The sequence below is a fragment of the Pezoporus occidentalis genome, unplaced genomic scaffold (genome assembly GCF_034315485.1).
Source record: "Pezoporus occidentalis ecotype Australia unplaced genomic scaffold, CSIRO_AGI_Poc_V1 ctg149, whole genome shotgun sequence".
NCBI lineage: Eukaryota > Metazoa > Chordata > Aves > Psittaciformes > Psittacidae > Pezoporus > Pezoporus occidentalis.
This window is the reverse complement of record NW_026913305.1, coordinates 2,180,409-2,201,378: the sequence shown is the minus strand read 5'-3', so window position 1 is coordinate 2,201,378 and position 20,970 is coordinate 2,180,409. Positions and strand designations below refer to the sequence as shown.

The 20,970-nt window shown below is 39.6% G+C and overlaps 1 protein-coding gene across 1 annotated transcript in view; it reads left to right on the top strand.

Annotated features, from left to right (window-relative positions):
• The window catches only part of IL17RD (interleukin 17 receptor D), a 50,330-nt gene that overhangs the window by 9,628 nt on the left and 19,732 nt on the right, over window positions 1-20,970 (top strand). The window contains exon 2 of the mRNA XM_062610694.1: window positions 20,749-20,806. Coding sequence (XP_062466678.1) covers window positions 20,749-20,806 — 58 coding nt within the window. The remainder of the gene's footprint in view (window positions 1-20,748; window positions 20,807-20,970) is intronic.

Sequence of the window (20,970 nt, the reverse complement as noted above, 5' to 3'; positions counted from 1 at the left end):
ATGGTTGGTGGGCAGACTTGGATTTTAATTTCTGACCTTCCCTATGTTCTTCACTCTCCTATCAGTGGGAGGGACTAGATATTTCTGATCTTACTTCTGGCTACATTCAAATCCAACCAAGCAATCAGTGACTTCTCTGACTTTTTTTGTATACGGCTGTGGGAAAATTCCTGGTTGGCTGGCTATGAATTAATGAAAATCCTTAGAATGCTTCACTAATGATAGCTCCTGTGGCTTTAAAAATGCTATTCCCTTTTTTAATTTGAGGGAGGTCACAGAGGTTTACAAAAACTAAGAAAAGAAAACTTAACATCTGGTTGTGCTCTGTTGATGACTGCTTTTGTGTGAAGAAAAGTTATGGCGTCTCCTTAGCATCAAACACATTCAAGGTGATCCCTTCTAAGAACTCTTTGCAGGAATACTTTTCAAACTATGTTTTCTAATTAATTTTGCTTTGTATTTTCAAATGGAGGGGTTTAGTCCTCCATGGGAATCCTAAGCTCATAATATTGTCACTTAAAATGCACTCTACTTTATAAAATAAACTTACTTTCTAGAGTTTTGTATTTGTAACATAGTACTTATGTATGTTCCTTATATTTTCCTTTAAAGTTGTAGAACTCCAATCTTAAAACAAGCTCTTAGGTTAGATTCTAGGATTCATGAAAAGAGATTTTCTTTTGTGTTTGCATATCCATAGAAGTAGAGTTTTGTCTAGCTGCACACGGACTTCCAAAGAGTAATCTGATTGGTAAAAGTCCCCTTCATGATTTTAATTTTACAGGATACAAATTGTTTTTCTTTTCAATGCAGATTAAAACTGTGTGTGAATTTAGGTGTAATAGTGGAATGTTTAGTTCCAAACAGTAAATCTTCTAAATTGTTGACACTAGAAGCTGTCAGCTGCTCAGTTCAACATGTGTATTCCAGGTGTGACTGGCCTGGCATAAGAAAGCATTAAAAAATATAACTTTAGAGCCTTCTAGTAGTCACATTATCTTTTACGCAATGATTTCACAAACTGTATGCAGGCCTCTGTTTGTCATCTTCCAGTGGATGCAACACCCCAATCTGTTTCCTATTAAACATAGAATACTGAGGGGTTTGTTGAGTGGTGTTTTTTCTCTGTGGGTTTTTTTTTTTGTTTCTGTTGTTTGTTGGTAAGAGCTAAAACCCTGCCTGTTAAAATCAGTGGCAAAACTTTGACTTCCATTCTGGTGGGATTTTGTCTTTTGCACCTCAAGTGGTTTATGCTGTGTTGTTACCCAGCACGCAGCAGCTGTGACTGTCCTCAGTGCCAAAGCTGTGTGCTTTGCACACTTGGAAACGAAACCTCTTCTCGCTTTGCTTATTTGCGTCTGTGGGAATATTACTGCCCACTAAACTGGGACAGCCGTTCAGAATGCTGCTCAATTCCGAAGTTAATCCTGTGTGGAGAGTTTCTGGGTCAATATTTGCAGCGCAGGGCAGTGTTGCAGACAGTGGGACTAACTGTGGGAGCCAGGGAGCTGACTGCCAGAAGCAGGATAGCTGTGTTAGTGGGGCATCATACTTAGTTCAGAGCAGTTTGCTGGCATGGCAGCTGCTGATCCTTAGGGGCTTTCTTGATAATAGCTCTCTTCAGTCTGAGTGTGGCATAGGTGTGTTCTGCAACAGCCCACACAGCCTGTTGGTCATAGAGTAGGTAGTGCAGTGTAAAGTTACATCTTGGTTTATCACACAGTAATAACTTCTACAAAGAGGCCCTGAGGGATAGATTTTATTATATGTTTTTTAAATGCACCACAGTAACTTTGGGTACAGCTGTGCCCAGACAATTTCCCTGTCTGAGCTGTTCAGGTGCCAGTCCATATCTGTCTCAAAGCCCTGGTAAAGCCTGCTTGCACTGCTTCATACTCCTCCAATTTCTCTGGAGATCAGTGTTATCTCCCTGCCTGGGCTTGCCCCTAATTATAGGCAGTAGTAGCAAAATGAGGATGGAAGTTGGAACCAGTAAGTTGTGCAATTTACTCTGAGCATAAAGACTGCTCTGTCCGGATGAGCTTCAGATACGGTGTGGGAAGGGGGCGTTGCTGAACCACAAACCCTTTTAGCAAAATTTTCAAGCTTGTGCTGGGCTTCTTTGCCTTGAAGTCTTAGAGATATGGGGTATAAATGGGTGATTTAAGTTCACCCTGTAAGTGTGAACAGATCCTTAGAAGCTTGGAGTGGGATTCTGAAAAAGAATGGGGTGCCCTAACTCCTATTAACTTTCAATGGGATTTGTTCTCTTTTGTGGCTCAGGGTGTAGTTACATTTTATGTTGACTCAGCGGTGAAGCTGGTTAGTGAAATTTTCACTCCCATCTGCTTCCTCCCACTTTGGTCTTGCTGTTTGCCCTTCCCTTCCCACCTGTTTTAATGCACCTGTTTGTGAGCTGCATTGTAAATGACATTATTAAAACTGTTTGCATTGAAAGTACCCCTACTCTCCTTTTTCTTTTCCTTCTTTTCACAACTGGGGTCATTTTGATGGCATGAATAAAATGAGGTCCCCATGCAGTCGTGTTAGGTATAGGTCCGGATGTGCTGAATTATAGTGCAAAGGAGGAGCCAAGGACTGGACAGGGGAGTTGAGAAATCCCTAAGCTAATTTTGTGATTAAGATGCTCCATGTAACTACTGAGATACTTTTAAAATTCCCACCCTTGAGGTGTGTTAATTTAGTTACCTTTAAAAAAAGTACATCACCAAAAGAATTTGAGGTTAGTATAGTGAGCATTTATGAAATTTAAAGTCTAAATTATCAAGAATTTTCATGTGAACATTTTTTTCACCAGTGACTTTTTCACAGGCAAGAAGATGATAATGTTTCAGAAATCACTTCTGCGGCTGTTGAACTGCAGCCAGCTCTGTGGTGGAACAGAGTGCGCAGTAACACTATACAACTCTTCCTGCCAGGAAATGAAGGGTAGGGTATTCATTTGTAACCCGAGGGGGGGACTTCACTATACAACCTATAGTTTCTGAATGGAATTTGGGCAGATTACCACTAAAATTACAGAATGACCCACTAGGTCTTCTCTAAGTTTCATTTTCTTGGTGTGCTCTGGAGACAGCATCTCCTGGTAGTACCGTATCTAGGAGCGAATTTGTGTAGTTGTGGAGTACAGTCAAGGATTATTCCCCATTATAAAGAGCTTTGGCTTTACTGCCTCAGATTTTTTTTTTTTCTCTGAGACCTCCAGATGCTGCTTAGAAGAAAGGACCAGTCATATGTAGCCTGATGCTTTGATTCTAAAAGAATATAGAATGTTTTACTTTTTCTGTTGTATAATAAAAACTGCTTCATAAGGTACTTTTCAAAGAATCAGTAACATACTTTATTGTTTATTTTTTTTCATCAAATTATGTTGGTGGTATTTAATTATTAACTTTGCCTTAGTTTCCCTTCTGACAGGACTTCTGTTGTGGTTTAAACCCAGTCAGGTAATTCGTTCGCTCAGCCCTCCCCCTGCTCCCGGAGGGACGGAGAGGAGAATCGAAAAGAATGCAACTCCCACGGGTTGAGATAAGAACAGTTTAGTAACTAAGGTATAACACAAATCACTACTGCTACCACCAATGATAATAATGATAAAGGAAATAACAAGGGAAGAGAATACATCATCTCACCACCAGCCGACCGATAACTCGCCCCCCAGGCCCAACCAAGCTTTGACCGATACCTCTTCCCACCCTGCAGTCTCCCAGCGCCTTCCGGCTCACTCCCAGTTACATCCTGGGCATGACGTGCTGTGGTATGGAATACCTCTTTGGCTAACTTGGGTCAGGTGTCCTGTCTCTGCTTCCTCCTGGCTCCCCCTCCTCCCTGGCAGAGCATGAGGCTCACAAAGTCCTTGGCCAAACCAAAACATCGCTTGTTATCAGCTCTGTTCCCGAGCTGAAAGTCAAAACACTGCACTGCACCAGCTACCAAGAAGGGGAAAAATGACTGCTACTGCTGAACCCAGGACATTATCCACCCCTTATTCCATACCATTCACGTCATGCTCAGATCCCACATTTTCAATACACCCATCACTCCACTCTTATCTAAGTGCATGGACTATAAAGCTATATCCCTATAAAGCTGCTGAGTCCATCTGGTCCATGATGTCAGGCTCCATCTCTTGTAACAGTCTTCCAGAGCAGGAGAGACTGTGTGCAGTGTTCACACTCGTGAATAACCTGGGCAATAGTGTCCATTGCTAAGTCCACCCCTCGATCATGAGTCCATCTCTGTGTTGCATCTCTGCCCTGATGGCCTGAAGTGCCATGGGCCCACCAGGCTTAAAATAATTCACTGTCCCCTTAAGCAGTTTCTGCAGCTTGTTGCTGGGGACTCCATACAGCTGCCTTCCATCTCCGACGCTTCCAAAGCACTGGAGGGGCCCAGTGGACTAGATACTTGCCCATACTGTCACACACACCCTGCCACTCCTGGCTGTGCAGCCTTGGGGAAAAACTCTTGGTCCCCCTGTATTGTCGTCTAACCCCAGACAAGACCCAAACCTGACTCTGCTTAACTTCTGAGATCAGACAAAATGGTTGTGGGTAGAACACAGTCTGTGTGTGTGCCAACATGCTGATCCCCATCACAATCAGCAGGCAGGTCCCAAGGATACCCAAAGGCCGTTCAAAACCTTCAGAACTCTCACACGATGCTGCTGTACTTGTCACTGGGACTGGTGCAGCTGCTGTACTTGTCACTGGGGCTGGTGTAGCTGCTGTGCTTGCCGGCTCTCCCACCGCCAGCTTCTCTTTTCCTGAGTCCAGCTCTTCCTCCTCTGCCTTGCTGGGAAATGCTGCGCGGTCTCCTGCATCCTCCTGGGGCTCGGGGGACGGCTTCCGGGAAATGCTCTCGGCCGTCGCGGGGCTCGGCTCGGCCGCGGGGCTCGGCTCTTCCGCGGGGCTCGGCTCCTCCGCCGTTCTCCCGCTGCTCGGCAGCCGCTTCCTCCTCGACCGCCCCGACCTCCTCCACCGGCAGCCGTCCCCTCGCGGCCTCCGGCCCCGCTCCCGCCGCCGCTTGGTCCCCGGGGCCGCTCTCCTGGGCCGGTTCGGCTGCCGCCGGCTCCCGGGGCCGCTCCCCCTCGGCTCCCCGCAGCCTCACGAAGATGGAGAGTAGGGTGAGGGCCAGGACGGTGAAGAGCAGCCGGACGGCCAGGTACAAGTCCACGGCCACGTCCGTCCCGCCCTGCTGCTGGAGCCCGCCCGTATTACAAGCCATTGCCATAAAGCACAGTGAGACAAGAACCTTAGCCCAGGCCCCATACTTGATAAACACTATCACAGCAAATACCGGCTCTACGTAAGTTACAACATTCTGAAGCTGTGAGATCAAGCGAAACAACTCTGAGAGCCAATAAATCAGCATTGTGACGAGTGACTATTAATCCAGTCAAATCTGTCGTTATCTCAACCCTTCGTGCCCCACGTTGGGCGCCAAAAAGAACTGTTGTGGTTTAAACCCAGTCAGGTAATTCGTTCGCTCACTTCCCCCCCCTTCTTGCCCTCCCCCTGCTCCCGGAGGGACGGAGAGGAGAATCGAAAAGAATGCAACTCCCACGGGTTGAGATAAGAACAGTTTAGTAACTAAGGTATAACACAAATCACTACTGCTACCACCAATGATAATAATGATAAAGGAAATAACAAGGGAAGAGAATACATCATCTCACCACCAGCCGACCGATAACTCGCCCCCCAGGCCCAACCAAGCTTTGACCGATACCTCTTCCCACCCTGCAGTCTCCCAGCGCCTTCCGGCTCACTCCCAGTTACATCCTGGGCATGACGTGCTGTGGTATGGAATACCTCTTTGGCTAACTTGGGTCAGGTGTCCTGTCTCTGCTTCCTCCTGGCTCCCCCTCCTCCCTGGCAGAGCATGAGGCTCACAAAGTCCTTGGCCAAACCAAAACATCGCTTGTTATCAGCTCTGTTCCCGAGCTGAAAGTCAAAACACTGCACTGCACCAGCTACCAAGAAGGGGAAAAATGACTGCTACTGCTGAACCCAGGACAATAGGTTAACCACAAAAGAAGTTACAATGAGAATCAAAAAAACAAAACAAACACCTAACTCACCCTGACCCTAACAGGTGAAAAGTTATTGTTCTTATGCTTCTGCAGAACATCAGTGGAAGCCAAACCTTTATCTTTTATTCATTAGTCAGGAATAATGCAGGTTGGGATAGCTTCGGTTTCTCCATATAGTTGCATTTGTAAGAGTAATTCACTGATCATGCCATTCACTTTTGGGGCTCTCTTTCAATAAGGACCACTAGCCGTGAAATGTCATGCAGAGGTTTGAAAATGGGACGTTCAGCTCACTAAAGAATGAGCTGTGAGGACAGACTTTCTTTTTTATTACATTCTGGCGGTAAATGTAGGAATCAAAGCCATAAAGTAAGTGATAGAATAACCCCAGTATCATCTAACAGTGCTCATAGATATGGATGCCTGTTCTTCAGTGTAGCCACATGATATTTGGTCTATATGTTTTAGTTACTGTTTTTATAATTCCATTTAACTGCAGAGGTTAGCAATTTGTAAACTCTAGTAGTTTATTTGCATGCTTGTATGTGGAAAGTTGATTGGTAGTTATAGATATGAATATGTAGTTATAGGTATGAATTCTCCACTTTCCCTCCAATAAGGTTAGGTTTTGTTGCAAGGGAGAAAATGATAGTTTCCATGTTTATATTTTACAATCAGTAGTGTTGCTGTTGTAAGTTATCATGTACATCGGGAGTAAAACATGCTGGCCTTTGGATCCACATCTCAATTTACTACAATAATGTAATTTTATTTTACTAGACATGAAGGTTTAAACCGAAAGGGGTTTATATTCTGTATTGTACTATCTTCCTGTGCAATGTTTTAGGATTATGTATTTATAAATTCAGTTTAATTTTGATAAAAAGAAGTCACGTGAAATTTGAGAGAAATACTGATTCAGTAACTTTTTAGTCTGTGTATTTAAATGCTTAAGCTCTTAAAACTTATGTTGCAGTTCTGGTTTCTTAAATAAGATAATTGCTAGAAGGAAACTTGTTCATGGTATTGACTTTCTATGTAGAGTCTTTTGTTAAAGTGATTGTTTCCTGCAGTAAAGGATCAGTTAGTGTGTGTGTGTCTCTTTAAAAATAAGAGGTTAGAAATGATCGTAGATGCTTTTTCAAGTATTTTTAAATTCAGAAGATTTTTTTTTTTTTCATCATTTGATCAAAGTCCTGTAACCTGTGGCTCTGTTTTTGTTGCACATGCTGATGGGCTGTGGATAACATTACATTTTTTCAGCATGAAACTGAACACTTCAAATCCCTAAAGCAGTCTCAAATTTATGGTTAATAAAAGAATTTATTGTACTGGATGTCATCTGTTATATCACTCTGGGAATAGAAACTGGCAGTGAGTGGACAGGAAATATTTCCATTTCAAATCACTTCATCCTATGGTCTAGGGCAAAAAGTGTCTGATTTCAGAGAAATCACTGTGGATATTAGTGTCATAGAAGTATTTAATTTTAGAAGAGTATAATACTTTTTCAAATACTTGTTGCTTTATAGTATTTTATGTAAAGATACTACTTATTACTATCATATTTTGTATTTCAGTACTGATCCCTTAACCTTCTCAAGGCAGAGGGAATAGTAGTAATGTATTTTCAGGTAAATATCTATATATGCCAAGCGAACAGCAGTTTGATGAGTTACTGTATGGCGGCCAAACTGCTTCAAAGTCTTTTTATTTGTAATTGGTTGTTTTTTTAAGAGTGTGAACTCCTATGTGATGGTCAGTTTCTTTCAGCTTAATGGATTTCTTCAAGTTGTCTCCTTTGGAAATATGTTCTAAAGTGTGAGACCCATGGACTGAAATAAGTGGAAACTTCAAGCACTCAGATTGAAGTTTCTGTGTATTTTTCATGTGTAAGCAGTATTTGAACAGCTTTACATTTTAAAGTATTTAGAGCATTTCAAATAATTACTGAATCATAGAATCGTTTTGGTTGGAGCAGACCTTTAAGATCATAAGAGTCCAACTGTTAGCCCAGCATTGGCAAGTCCACCACTAAACCATGTCCCTAAGTGCCACATTTACACATCTTTTAAACACCCCCAAGGATGGTGGCTCCACCACTTCCCTGGGCAGTCTGTCCTAATGCTTGATCCTCTTGCTAGTGCTGTGTTGATTGCGGGTGTCTTGGGGCTGGCACTTCAGGCTGGCCAGAGTTACTGCCAGAGTCCAAGTAATGCCATTGTGTAAGAATGGTTCTTGCATTTCTAGATCACTGTAAATGTTTGCTGGTCATCCAAGGGATGTTATAACCAGGGGGTAAAGCTTTCTACAGTTTTATCTTCAGCATGTGTTAACATCCTGAAATACTCAATTTTTCATTTTCCTACTACTGCACATTAAAATGTGGTTATAAAAAGATTGGAAACAATTGTGCATTTCCTTTTATAAAGGATACAGTTTTTTACAAGTACTGTGGGGACTGATTGAAATTCATTTATTGAAAGAGAGGTGTCAGTTTAACTTTTCCAGTGCAAACCAGTTTATCTGGTGTTATTTGGGGGGAAATACTGTGAGAAGAGCAGATGAGGAGAAAACAGTACCATGGAGCGGCCATGTGAGCACTGAGTCTGATGGATAATTTTCGTTTGAGTCCTTTGCTTTCAACCAGTTAATCACATTTTATGATTTGACCAAGTTGAGATGGAAGAAAAATGGAATTCATGGTAGTGTTTAAAGGGAAACTGCAGAAGTTTAATATGATTTCCTTCTGAGAGTGTGTGTATCTTGATCTGATATGTAAGTAGAGAAATCTGTTTTGAAGCTTTTTCTTTGTTATTTTACAGAACATGGGTGAGCAGTGAATTTGGTGTGTCTCATGCCTTGGAGGATCTAGGCTAGAGTAACAAACATTATCAGGTTAGGCAGAGATTAAATAGGGTCCAGATAATACTTGCTCTGTTTGCTTGATTGGTTTTTTGTCCAATCATGGTAAAACTGTTACACAAAGCTAAGTATTTACTTAAAAGTCAAGAGAAAAGTTAATATGCCCCATCACTAAAATCGGAGCAGATGATTTTATATCTGACTTGACAACCTATTTCTGCTAGATTGTAATTCAGTGTCTTGAACATCGCCTTGTGGAAAACTTACTTTATTGCCACTGTGAATGTGAGCTTTGTTCCTTTGTTCATTCCTAAATATTATACAGGTTCCTGCCCCCCCCCAACCCTCAGTAGATTGTATTGTAGCTTTCAAATAGTTTCTGTCAAATTTATATAAGCACTTATTACCACTTACCCTGATTATTCTATTACCATAACTTCACCTCACACCTTATTACTAATCAAAACAACTCAGGCCAATAATTGACAAATTATAATGTGGAAAACTGTGCATCTAGTTTCTTTCATAGTCAAGCCTTAGCTTATCAACTCTGCATCAGCTAAGTTATTTGGGTGCATGGAATTTTTCTGTTTTGCATACCCAGAACCCAAATCTTAGTAGGGTCAAGATTTGTTACTCAACTTCGGCGATTCAGAAAAGCTTTATTACAAAAAATAGTTAAATCTCTATGTAAAACCAAAGCACTCCCCTTTTAAAGAAAGGAAAATTTTAAGGATTTGTTGTAAAAGTTGTTACTATGGATATCATCGAAGGACATGAAGTTAAATCTTCACCTCATGATGCCAAGTGAGTGGTGTGTATGTGGACACAGGATAAATGGCAGTCCTTTCTCCGAGTACTTTGCTATATGAAGTTATTTCATAGACAACTGGAGGAAGGGAAATTCTGTTATCCCATTTTACAGATGAGAGGTTAAGGCAGAAAAGGTTTTAAATGGCTTGCTTGAAGCCTTAAAGCATTTAAAAGAAGTTGTCTTCTTTTAAATTTTGTTAAAGAAAATTGAAATCTTCTTAAGTTGTCTTAAAGCATTAAGAAGTTGCTTGAAGTTGTCTGGTATGGTATGGATAAAGCAGGAAATCAGTCTGCGTTTCCCAAGCCTCTGAGCAGGGAGAAATCACAAGATGAATCTTCTGTTCAAAATAGAGCAAAATGTGTTTGTGGGGTGGTTTTGTTGTTGTTGTTTTTTAATGGTTAGTGCTTCATGAGGTGTTTCATAGAGAACCGGGTGAGAAGGAAAGTGAGGTTGAGAACCTGTTTTCAGCCTTAAGGCTTTAGGATCGTCACCATCCTCCTTTACATGTATGTGCAATGCCACAGGAACAAGCTGGTCTGTGGACATTATAAAATATGCCATGGTGATGATCAGTTACAGCCTCTTGCACCCTGGCACCTAGCCTAGCTTGACCTTTCCAGGTTACCACGATGGAAATGCTGTGTAAGAATATGTCTTTGCTGATTTCTTTTTTTCACTTGAGCAGCTGATGTGTTTGATACATATTCTAAAATGATTTTTTAATTTCTATCCATTTAAGTGAGGTAGGTAAAATTACAGAATAGGATACCCTCTCTTTGGGTTCCTGTCACTTGTAAGGACTTAGTGTGGAATGAGTCTGGATCTTATTGGTGCTGCTTGTGTGGAAACCAGAGGGATTTCTTTAGAACAGCACAGCAGTGGTATTTTTCCTGAGGCTAAATGCACTTTGTACGCCATTCCTGCATTTTGTTAGAGTAGGCCATGAGAGTCGACCCATATGCCAAGCCTGCATTTGTACATCAGGTATTTGATTTTAGGTTTCCTGTTATTTTTCCCAAGGTGTGATTTCATATTATTATTTATTAGTAAGAATGGGAGTTTATCATTTAAAAGAAAGCTGCTTTGACTGAAAAGTTAAGTGTTATCAAGATGTGGATTTTCTTTGCCAGAGCTTGCTTTTTAATTGGCTAATCCAATTTTAACCAATAATACAAACCCCAAAAGTGCTCCAAGGTTTTAGGAACTGGGTAAGAGCAATCCCTCATGAAAAAGATTTAGAATGAAAACACTGCAAGAGTTTTAAGAGTAGTTAAGCAAGTGGCACCACTGCAGTAATTGAAAGCCCAGGCAGGTTGTGATACAGGTTGTGTCAGTGTTTTAGCAGCTATCACGTTTCACGTCAAGGAGTGTATTAATTAGTATGAAAATGGCAGTTATGAACTAGCCAAGTACTATATGGATAGAACGTGTAACCTTTGCTTTGGCCTACTTTCAAAAGCACTTAACGTGAAATACATAGGAAAAATGCATCTCTTAAACTGTTTTACTTGTTCAAGTGTATTATAAAGTGTGATATCCATAGGGTGTGACTTTTATTAGTGGAAACTGAATGCAGTCCGACTGGAGTTTCAATACTATTTCAAACATTAAATCTCTATTTAAAAAACTGTATTTAGGTTCCCTTTTTTAGTCATTAAAAACCTCACAAGACTTGGTATCACATAATGCCTGAAGAGTCTGCCAACACAGATATACTTAGAACGCAAACGTTTCCTTGATTTTTTTTCCAACAGTAACGTTCAGCAATGCTTAATGCTTTTCAGATCCAAGTGCTGAAGAGAGATGAGCACACAGGAATATTTGAATGTGTTCTGGCTTCTCTTCATCCTTTTCTCATTGTGAAAAACCTCAACAATCTTGATAGCAGAAGCTATTCTGTTATAAAGAGATCATTGAATAGCAGTTAGGGACAAAATACATGGATTTTGCAGAGCGTGAAAACCAGAACTCTAGGAGAAGAAAGTCAGCCTTGATGATCAGTGAATTCTGAGGTAAATTTTATTCAAGCTTGGCAGTCCTCAGAGGCATTCTCAAGGAGGTCTCCTCAGAAAGCAGTATTTTGGATGGCTTTATTTTGTTGTGTTCAGATTCCTGGTGTTGATCATCATTTGGCAGGGCTTTTCCTGCTTAAATGGCTATGAGTGGGGAAGCTCCAGTTTGCTTGCAGAGAGGGGCCAGTGTAGCTGGAATATTTGAACAATTATTTCATCCAAGTATCCTTCAGGTGGATCAGAAGTGTTTGTGAAGCTTTATGTGTATTTCTGACACATTCCAAATGGAGGTTTTTTGGCTGCAGATGATAGCTGTACTCCATAGAGGGTAACCAGGAGTGTATAAATTCCCTGGCAGCTGAAGCTTTAAATCTGCAGCCACCAAATGTATCTGACTGTGCCTCTGAAGTTCAACCATGTGGATCCTCAGTACGTAGTAAGCACTGGACCTTCTAATCCTCACTGCTGAATGTATTTCTGCTTGAGCTGTGGGAGTAATTTTCATCTCTGTGGACCAAGACTAGACAGAGGCTCTAAGAAGAAATGTATTTGCTAAAATAATCCCCCCCCTGCACTACTGCATAATTCAGCAGCAAGAATCTCTGCATGCTTGTCTCGGGGAGGGGGCAGTAATGATGCGTAGTAGGGAAGGAACCAAAGCCTGTACCTCTAACGCAGTTAGAAGGAAGGGCAGCATAACCAAGACTTTGTTTCTGGCTCTGCAGGAAGCCAGCTTATCCAGCTTGTCCATTAACTTTGTGAAAGGAGGAAAGGGAGGAATACTTGATTGCTTCCTGGGGGCAGATTTATAGGGAAAGGTAGTTTATTTTATTAGTCTAGTTGGTGTACAAGAACTTTTACTTCTAACCGAAAAGTATTTTTAGCCATTGTGTTTTCTCGCCATCCACTCTGATAGAGTTGTCGTGCCAGTCTGTTTTGAAGATGTAGCAATCTGCCTGTCACTTTTGATGAGGGGATTGTATAGCATGGCTGTAGATAGAGTAAATGTGGTGCTTTTTGGTATGTTGTTATTCTTATGTCCCTCATGGTATTGAAATTAGTGATGAGTACCTTTACATTGCTACTGGGTAGATGCCTATCCCATGTAAATTCCTAGCTTCTCATTGCCTGAGCCTTTTTAAGTTATGTAGCTCACAAGGATCGTAACTTAGGGAAGAAATGTGCATATCATTTTAAAGATAGTTACTTCATCTGCAAAAACAAGTTTCATGTGAGGTATTAAGAATACTGTTAGGGGAATGGTGAAAGATTCTTTAAAGCTAGAACATGGGATTTTGGCAAGCAAGTAATTGATTGTTCCTGGAGTTGAACCATACTGCTTATGAATTCTCAGTTTTAAAATCTTATGGATGAGTACAATTGTGTGTTTCTAAGTCCCTAAGAATAGGGTTTTATGTCCAAAATAATTGCATTACTTCAAAGAGAGGGATTAAGATGGGACAATCCCAAATCCGATTTACTTTAAGTTTTATGAGTTCTGTGGCACTCTAATCAGTGAAGTGGAGTTATTGCTAAGTTACCTTGTGGTCATATTGCCCAGAACCAAAACTCTGGGCTCGTTATATGTCGGTCCTACAAAATTAATGTGCATTAGTCTTCTTTACAGTCATGAGCTCCTGTGGCGATGTGATACTTTCTTTAGTTGTGCCTGTATGTTTCATTCATGTAAGTAAGAATTTCAAATAAGTCCCTAAGAATATGCATTTCATATTTTCCAACTGCAAAGCTCCTAAAGGATTGCAGTGATTTCAGAATAATACAGCAGAAGGATTAGGACTGGGGGAGATGTTGTGTGAATACACACAAACCAAAATAGACGTGCTATGTCAAATTTTTCACATTCCAGCCTTTATGTGATGTTCTGCTTTAAAGATTTCCTTGCAAGCAGCTGTTCTTACCACTTTCAAAAGTTACAAATCAGATAAACTCACTCTGTACTGCAGATGGAGTATCTCCAGTCTGCTTGCTCTAAGCTTGTGTGCAATTAAAATCTCCAGCAACACAGTACATTTGCGATTAGAATTTTTTAGGTAGAACAGTTATGAATAAAGCAATTAATCCACATTTGATGACAATTTATCTCAGAATTATAAAGGTTTTTTTGTGTGCGCTTTGCCGTTAGATTGAGAAGCGAAGAACGAAAAAAGCTGTGCTGAAATAGTCAAAATGGTGAATGGTGTGCTGGTTGAAGCTTAAAACTGAACCTACAGAGTCAATCCTAGTTACTTTTACAGATTTTCTGTTTCTTTGGGTGAAACCTGGGATCAAACAAAGAGCTCGTGCGAGGAGTTTCCAATTTGAAAGGTAGGGATCTGGCAGCAGTACACTATTAGTGAGCTATTTATGATTTTGGAAATAAGTCCCTTTATTTGTTCTCCAGTTCTTCAGCCATTGCATATGCTAGGCTTTAAAGGAAAAAAACTTTCTTTTTGGATCTGGCTGACTTGGAAGTACTTGCTGATTTAGGAGAAGCAGCAAGCCTCTATGTGCATAAAATCTTGAAAGATACAGTTCATAGCTCTGAAGTACTGGTCTTTGCTTTCCTCACGTTCTCTCCTTTGAAAGCTACACAATTTCTTACTGTGGTGAGCAAAATGAATGAACATCTACATATATATTAATATAAATAATATATCTATCGTTCTCTCATGCTTCAGCCACCTCTTGAAACCTTTTCTTGATTATCTTCTAATTCTCTTTGAGTGTCTTTGGGGGAGAAAGTCTGCGCCTCAGTTTGTGGCTCTGCACATTTGCACATTAAGTGAGCAGTCAGTTAAAGTTAAATGAGTGAAAATTCATTATGTAACTTTTTCCTAGACAGGTTAGTTTAGAAGCGCTGGGGCATAAGCTAAAATCCAGAGCTTGTGCAATTGTTCCTCTGAGTGTGAGGGGCCCTGTGGATAATAACTTCCCACCATAAGAAGACATCTATTCTATGAGTGGAATAATTAGCTAGCTTGTTCATTTTACAGTGTGCTGTGTTATACGTGAAGCAGTAAGCATGCAGAACAGGCTGCATTCATTTCTCCTCTATTATTTCACATGTGGGTTACTCTGTTTGTTGTTTATAGTGCAAGTCAGTGTTTCTCAAATTAATTTGTCTTGGGTTCCTCTAAAAGCAACTTTCCCATTTGCACCCCCTTCCTTCCTAGTCACAATCACCATTTGTGCACCTGTCTTGGCAAGGCTTTGTCTCCCCCTCCCCTTCCCAAACACCTCATCTTTTCTCCCAGCTGGCCTGCTAGGGGTCATATCCCACAGTTAAGAGAACAGTGGTTTAAATACAGACTTTTGGCTTTTGTCCAAATATCCTTAGACATTTCTGTAGTGTTTGTGGGAAGTGCCTATTGTTTGAAAATACGCTGTTGATTTTAGGGGCTTTTTGTTTGTGTGGGTTTTTGTAAGGTTTTAATTTACCAAACTGAAAGTTGGAAATCTAACTTGAAAGTGGAAAATTTCATTTACCAGACTTGAAAGTTGGGGAAAAAAATACGCGTGACATTGCAAACCCTAGAAGATTTCTTAGGCAAACCTGCAAATTGCATGGGAGCAATAAGAGCTGGTGCCCTTTTCCTGCCATGCTTTTGCTGCATTGAATTCCTGGGTTTGACTCGGAGATTTAAGAGTTTCACGGTAGGCAGCAAATAGCAGAGATGAAACTTGCTTCTGTTGTTAGATTGTGGCTTTAGGAACCGTCTGTTCCTCCAAGTGAACCAGTTGACATACAGTCAGTGAACAGCTGTGTGGGGCCGTGTTGCATACTGAAGAGTCAGGCTGTAAATATTTTTCCTAGTATTTCTTCTTTAAGTGATTTCTTACTATCAGACTGACTAATGTTTTAAGGTAACTTTCCACATTGCCTTTTTTTCAATAGGAACTAAAATACCCAGGAATGAGGCATAATGAAAAGGCATTTCTACTGTTGGTGTTCTTTCATGGGTTATTTTTTTGCTCGGTTTGGGTTTTTGTTTTAGATACACTACAATTTGGGATCTTCAGTCAGCATGTTTCAACCCCCAAAATCCTAAAAGACCCCTGTGAAGCTAGCTGGTATATGACTATGTGTGTGTACTTTCAGGAACCAGCTCATTCTCTGGCAGTATTTAAGTCAGCAGCTGTTCAATATCCTTTCATGAGAGGAGGAACTTGAGAAAACCATATCTAGTGAAATGGCAGGAGAATTTGTTCAGACGAAGTGTAATTATCTATGTGGGAAGTCAACCATAAAACCATGGATAATGTTGTCATTTTGTGAAAAAAGATACTTGATGATCATAAAAGGTCTGGCCAATTGTTACACAAATGGAGTACGAGTTCCTTATGTTTGGTTTATGAAAGTAAGTATTACATGTTACTCTTAAAAGAAAGTTACATTTCCCAGATTCTTATATGAAATAGCTTTTTTTTTTTTTTTTCCTTATAGTGGATTAGTACAGTATAAACCCATCAAGCCAGGGTTTAGAATTCATTCAGCGGTCAATGTAATACATACAAGTTGTATAGGAAATATTAGTGTGGATTATGTATTTTGTTGTACGCTGTTGAAAGCCATCCAAAATGTAGGTGTATAAATAGTGCAGATAATCTGTTTACTGATGACTGTAGAAATAGAAAATATTTTAACTTGTGTGAAAGCATCAGAAAGCTGTACCATGAAAAGAGCAGATGTCAAATATAAAGCTTTTAGTTTACTGAGCAATGAGTATGATAAACATTGATTATGCATCTTGATGTTAGAGTTCAAAAACAATTGTTTCTTCAGTTTGCCTTGTGGGAGCATGAAATTAGGACCATGTGTGCATTGATTAACAACATGTGAAAGATGAATCATGATTACTGTTTTGGTCTGGTGCACAAGGCTATGCCTGAGGGATAGTGATTTCCTACCTCCTTTACCAGATCTTTGTAATTAGTGTTAGCATCTATGTTTCCTAGTATTGATGTTAAAGTGGCTGCCTGACAGTGCCCCTGTTGCCTTTATTGAATGGAAGAGTGTTTGCTCAACAACAGTTGAATGTCGGAGTATATTTCAGTATTATTTGTAAAAATGGTTATTCATAGGACAGTTCTGAAAACACCAATGCTGTCTCTGGCAGGAATTGTCAAATACAAAAAACCAGATGTTAATTTAAAATGTGAAACTCTTTATGTGCTAGAATGAAAGGAAGAGGGAAAAGTTCAACAATAAAAATTAAGCAGATTTTTAAATTTTTTTTCCATTGTATTTAATCCCTGCCTCTGATGGCAGACATTAGTTTAACTTTTCTTGGAGGCACATTTAGTACCTGTGGTTAAAAATTACATTTAGACTTTGTTTCTGGAAGTGTAATCCTTACTCTGTGGCGTAGTAATGGGTAGAAAGACTTGTAAGTGCATTTCATTAAGTTGTTACCATAAATGAACAAAAATACAGGTTAACTTCGTGTAATAGTCTTTGCCTCTTATTAATACATGTTGAAAGATGGGTATTTAAATAAAATGCCTGCACATGCCGTGAATATCCAAATGAGTTATTAATTCTTCAGGAGATGATGTGTATTAGTGTTATTCAGAACTGTGCTGATGTAGGGTATCTTAGGATCTTAACCTTACCTATTCAAGCTGTTCATGTGGATTGAGGAATAGGTGTGTGATACATGATGGAAATGCCCAACATAGATGCAGGATTTGGAGCTTAGCTTACCGTGTTTTTCTGTGGTGTTTTGAGCTCAGATGATCTGAGGTTTAATGTTGTAGATAATATGCCCACACGCTTGCTTTTTAACAGATAAGGTTATTTGTAATTTAATCTGTGTGCATTTCAACTTCAATTATCTGTTTAAAGATCAGCGGTCTATAGTTCTTGATAAAAGACGTTTTGTCTGTTTTCTTTCCTATGTATTCCTTCTCGGTCAGTGTGCATAGAAGTATGTGGACCAAAGGCATTTTGTAGATAAAGCTCCAGGCAATGGAGGCTTGCTTTCTAGTAAGGTTCAGAATAAAATACAAGCTGCATGTAAATTCAACAAATGTTAGTGGTTAATTAGCTAAGAATGTGGAGCCCTGAGGCCGTAACATTAGTAGTTTTAAAGTATGATGTTCTAAACAAGTTGCCTTAGCTATAAGCCATTTAAATAGCAGTTAATTTATGGCTTAAAACAAGGGACTGCTTCCTGGAAGAGTACATTTTTAAACTTAGAGCAGTAACTACTTGTGGGATTAATACCAAAGTTTAGCATGATGGAATCGTCTGACCAGCTTACATGCTTTAGCGCATTACTGATATGACAGTTACATAGTTCAACAGTTTAAGGTGACCCTCATTTTCTTGCAGATTAATGCTGGCTTTTTTCAACTTCTGTACACTTTGGAGCAAGTTTTTACAACCAGTGTGTGCCATGGGCTGCTTAAGTTCAGCTGAGTTTGCCTTATGTTATATTTACTTTTTGCATCTGCTGTATTAATGATAGTGATATATTGATTTCTTCCTAACTGTTATGTATTTTATGATGTCACCATAATTCCAGCAGAAATGCAATTAAAGGTGCCATGACACCTTTACACTGCTACATGGTACTTTTTGAATATATGGGATATAAAAGATACATCTAATGAATTAAATTACTTGTGCTGACTTTCTCTGGGGTTTGGTGAAATTTGTCTCTCAAAACTTCAGCTCTAGGACACAAAAGGAAGACAGGTAAAAATTAAATTAGATGATGTTTAGCTGCAGTTATAAATATGAAAGCTCAGTACTTTTTTTTTAATCAAACACAATGTCTTTGTTTTGCTGTAGTAGTAGTCAGTTAAATGACATTTAGTTTAAGCGAAACAGAAAATGAGTCAGACTAGAACAGGTATTCATAGAAGAGTTAAGACTGAAAAAACTCGATGCCTTCCTGCTTCAGGAAGCAGTTTTGTGTAACAGCATGTTTAATGCCAAACTAAATCAAAGTTAAACAAATGAAAAGCCACCTAAGAAGGCGACGTTACAAATTTAACTTCTAACAATATTATCAAGATCTGATTTACTTCCATCCTTTATGTGGAGTTTTACTTTTTTTTTTAATGGTAACTTAACTCATACCTTGTTTTTCTTTCTAACTGCCTGTTTCTGGCTATTAAGTGACATAGAGTGAATATTTAGGAGTGATCCTGACAACATCCAATTACTGTTTGAGTCCTTTTATACTGTTAACTTCTGGTCTCTACGTTGTAGTACTAAACCTGGATACAATTCTGTGTCAATGGGTGGTACTGGTATTTTTTTTAATGATAATGGTAAATATGATGTTATTTGCCTTTGGCTTTCAAGGCAAATGATACTACTCCATAAAAATCATTGTTCAGTTTTCAGCCTTGCCTCTGTTGAGGGTGATGCAATATTCTGTGTTTCATAACCAATTTCAGTGATTTCTGAAGGCTAAGGTGAAATTCTTTTCCATAGCTATAGAAGAGAGAGCAGACTCACCAGTCTGCATATGTGTCTGGACTCCTGCTTGGGAGAGTAATAGAAGTTCTCTGACTGGTCCTCAGTTTCTGGGACACTGGCAAGAATGGCAGTATCTGCTTTAATAGTATTTGATAATGGAAAAATGTGTCTGGTCTAGTGTAATGGATTTCTACAATATGAACTTCTACTGGAAAAGTCATGAGATGCATCATCTGAATTATGGTGGTTGGAAATCCACTGTTTTATTTGTTCTTCCTTGGCTGGTTGTTGATTTTAGCCAATAATCAATGGGAGAGATTGAAATTTAAATTCTCCATTTGTGTTTTTGTCTAATTAAGTTCTTCTCAGCAAGGCTTTCTTTAAAAAGTTTGCGACACGTGGTAAAATGATTGAGGCCTCTCACATGAAAAAAAAAACAACAAAAACCCAACAGAAAAGTGATCCAGTGCATAAACCACATAAGACATGGAAATGTAAATTCCACAGGAGTTATATCAGGCACAGAAACTTGAATTACATATCATTATATCTGCATAAGATAAATTGATGAAAGATAGATGTAGGCACGTACCTAGACACTGGACATTGATACTCACTCTGTAGTAATTTTCTCAAATGTACAGTTTGGTTGTGCTGATGAACCAGGCCCATAAGCCACTTTACATAACCATGGCTACTGTACCTCAGTTTATGTTAAGCTTTGAGTTCTGTGTAGTTCTTGTGAGCATTGAACAATATTAAAATATAATAAATAAAATAATAAAAAAAAGGATCACTTGATTATAGATAAATTTAGCATGTGCTGAAAATGCGGTGCATCTGTTTGCCCAATAGACAGATAGGAAAGAGTGTCCTTCAGGCACCTGTTTGGAGCTGAAGAGTGTCTGAGAGGTGATGAGTTCTCTTTAATCAGTTTTGTACTGTTTTGCTCCTACCTTTTAATTTCTTTCCTCAAAATGACCTTCACCAAGAAAATAGAGCTGAAGTGCTATGAGCACAGTGCTTGGCAGTGTTGTTCCTTCTTTTTGTTTGAACTTCTGATACTCTTTTTCATGACTGCAGAATTGACATCAGCTTTTTCTGACTGACATTCTCTTTCCTTGCACTGTTTGCCCTGGAGAGCCCAATTTGACTTGTCATTAAACCCTGATTAAAGATGTGGGGTTTGTACGGGCACGTTTAACCTGGGTGGTAGAAGTTGAGAATGTCACATCACTTTTGGAAATAAGTGGTTTGCCTCTGCTGGGGTCGTACTACTTAAGTCACAACTTCATGTTTTCATGCAGGTACTACATTCAGGCTTCAATTTCTCTTTGTTTTCACTTCTTTGATTATTACATTTGGAAAGTTGCTGACAGGTGAGCGCATGCAGATGTGTACAACCCATTCTGTCATTGCCTGTGGTCAGACTGGTGGGTGATGTGCCAGAACAGAAGGAAAAAAATCACAAGCTCGTTCGTCCTCCAGTGAACTATTTATAAAATAAAAATCTACATGAGTTCAAAATAGGTTACTTTATTTAAATTACTGTCTTGATATTTCTCTACAGGGGCTGTCATCAGTCACCAGGAACAATGGACTGCTCAATATCACCTTTAAATATGACAGTAAGTTGAAAAATTGCACTATATACAGAAAGATAAAGGACTCCGTCACAGCTGTCAGTGTATGGGAACATGTGAGCACAGGTCTTATATGGAAGGTCTGAGGGAATTGAGGTTGTTTAGTCTGGAGAAGAGAAGACTCGGGGGACATTATTGCTCTCTGAAAA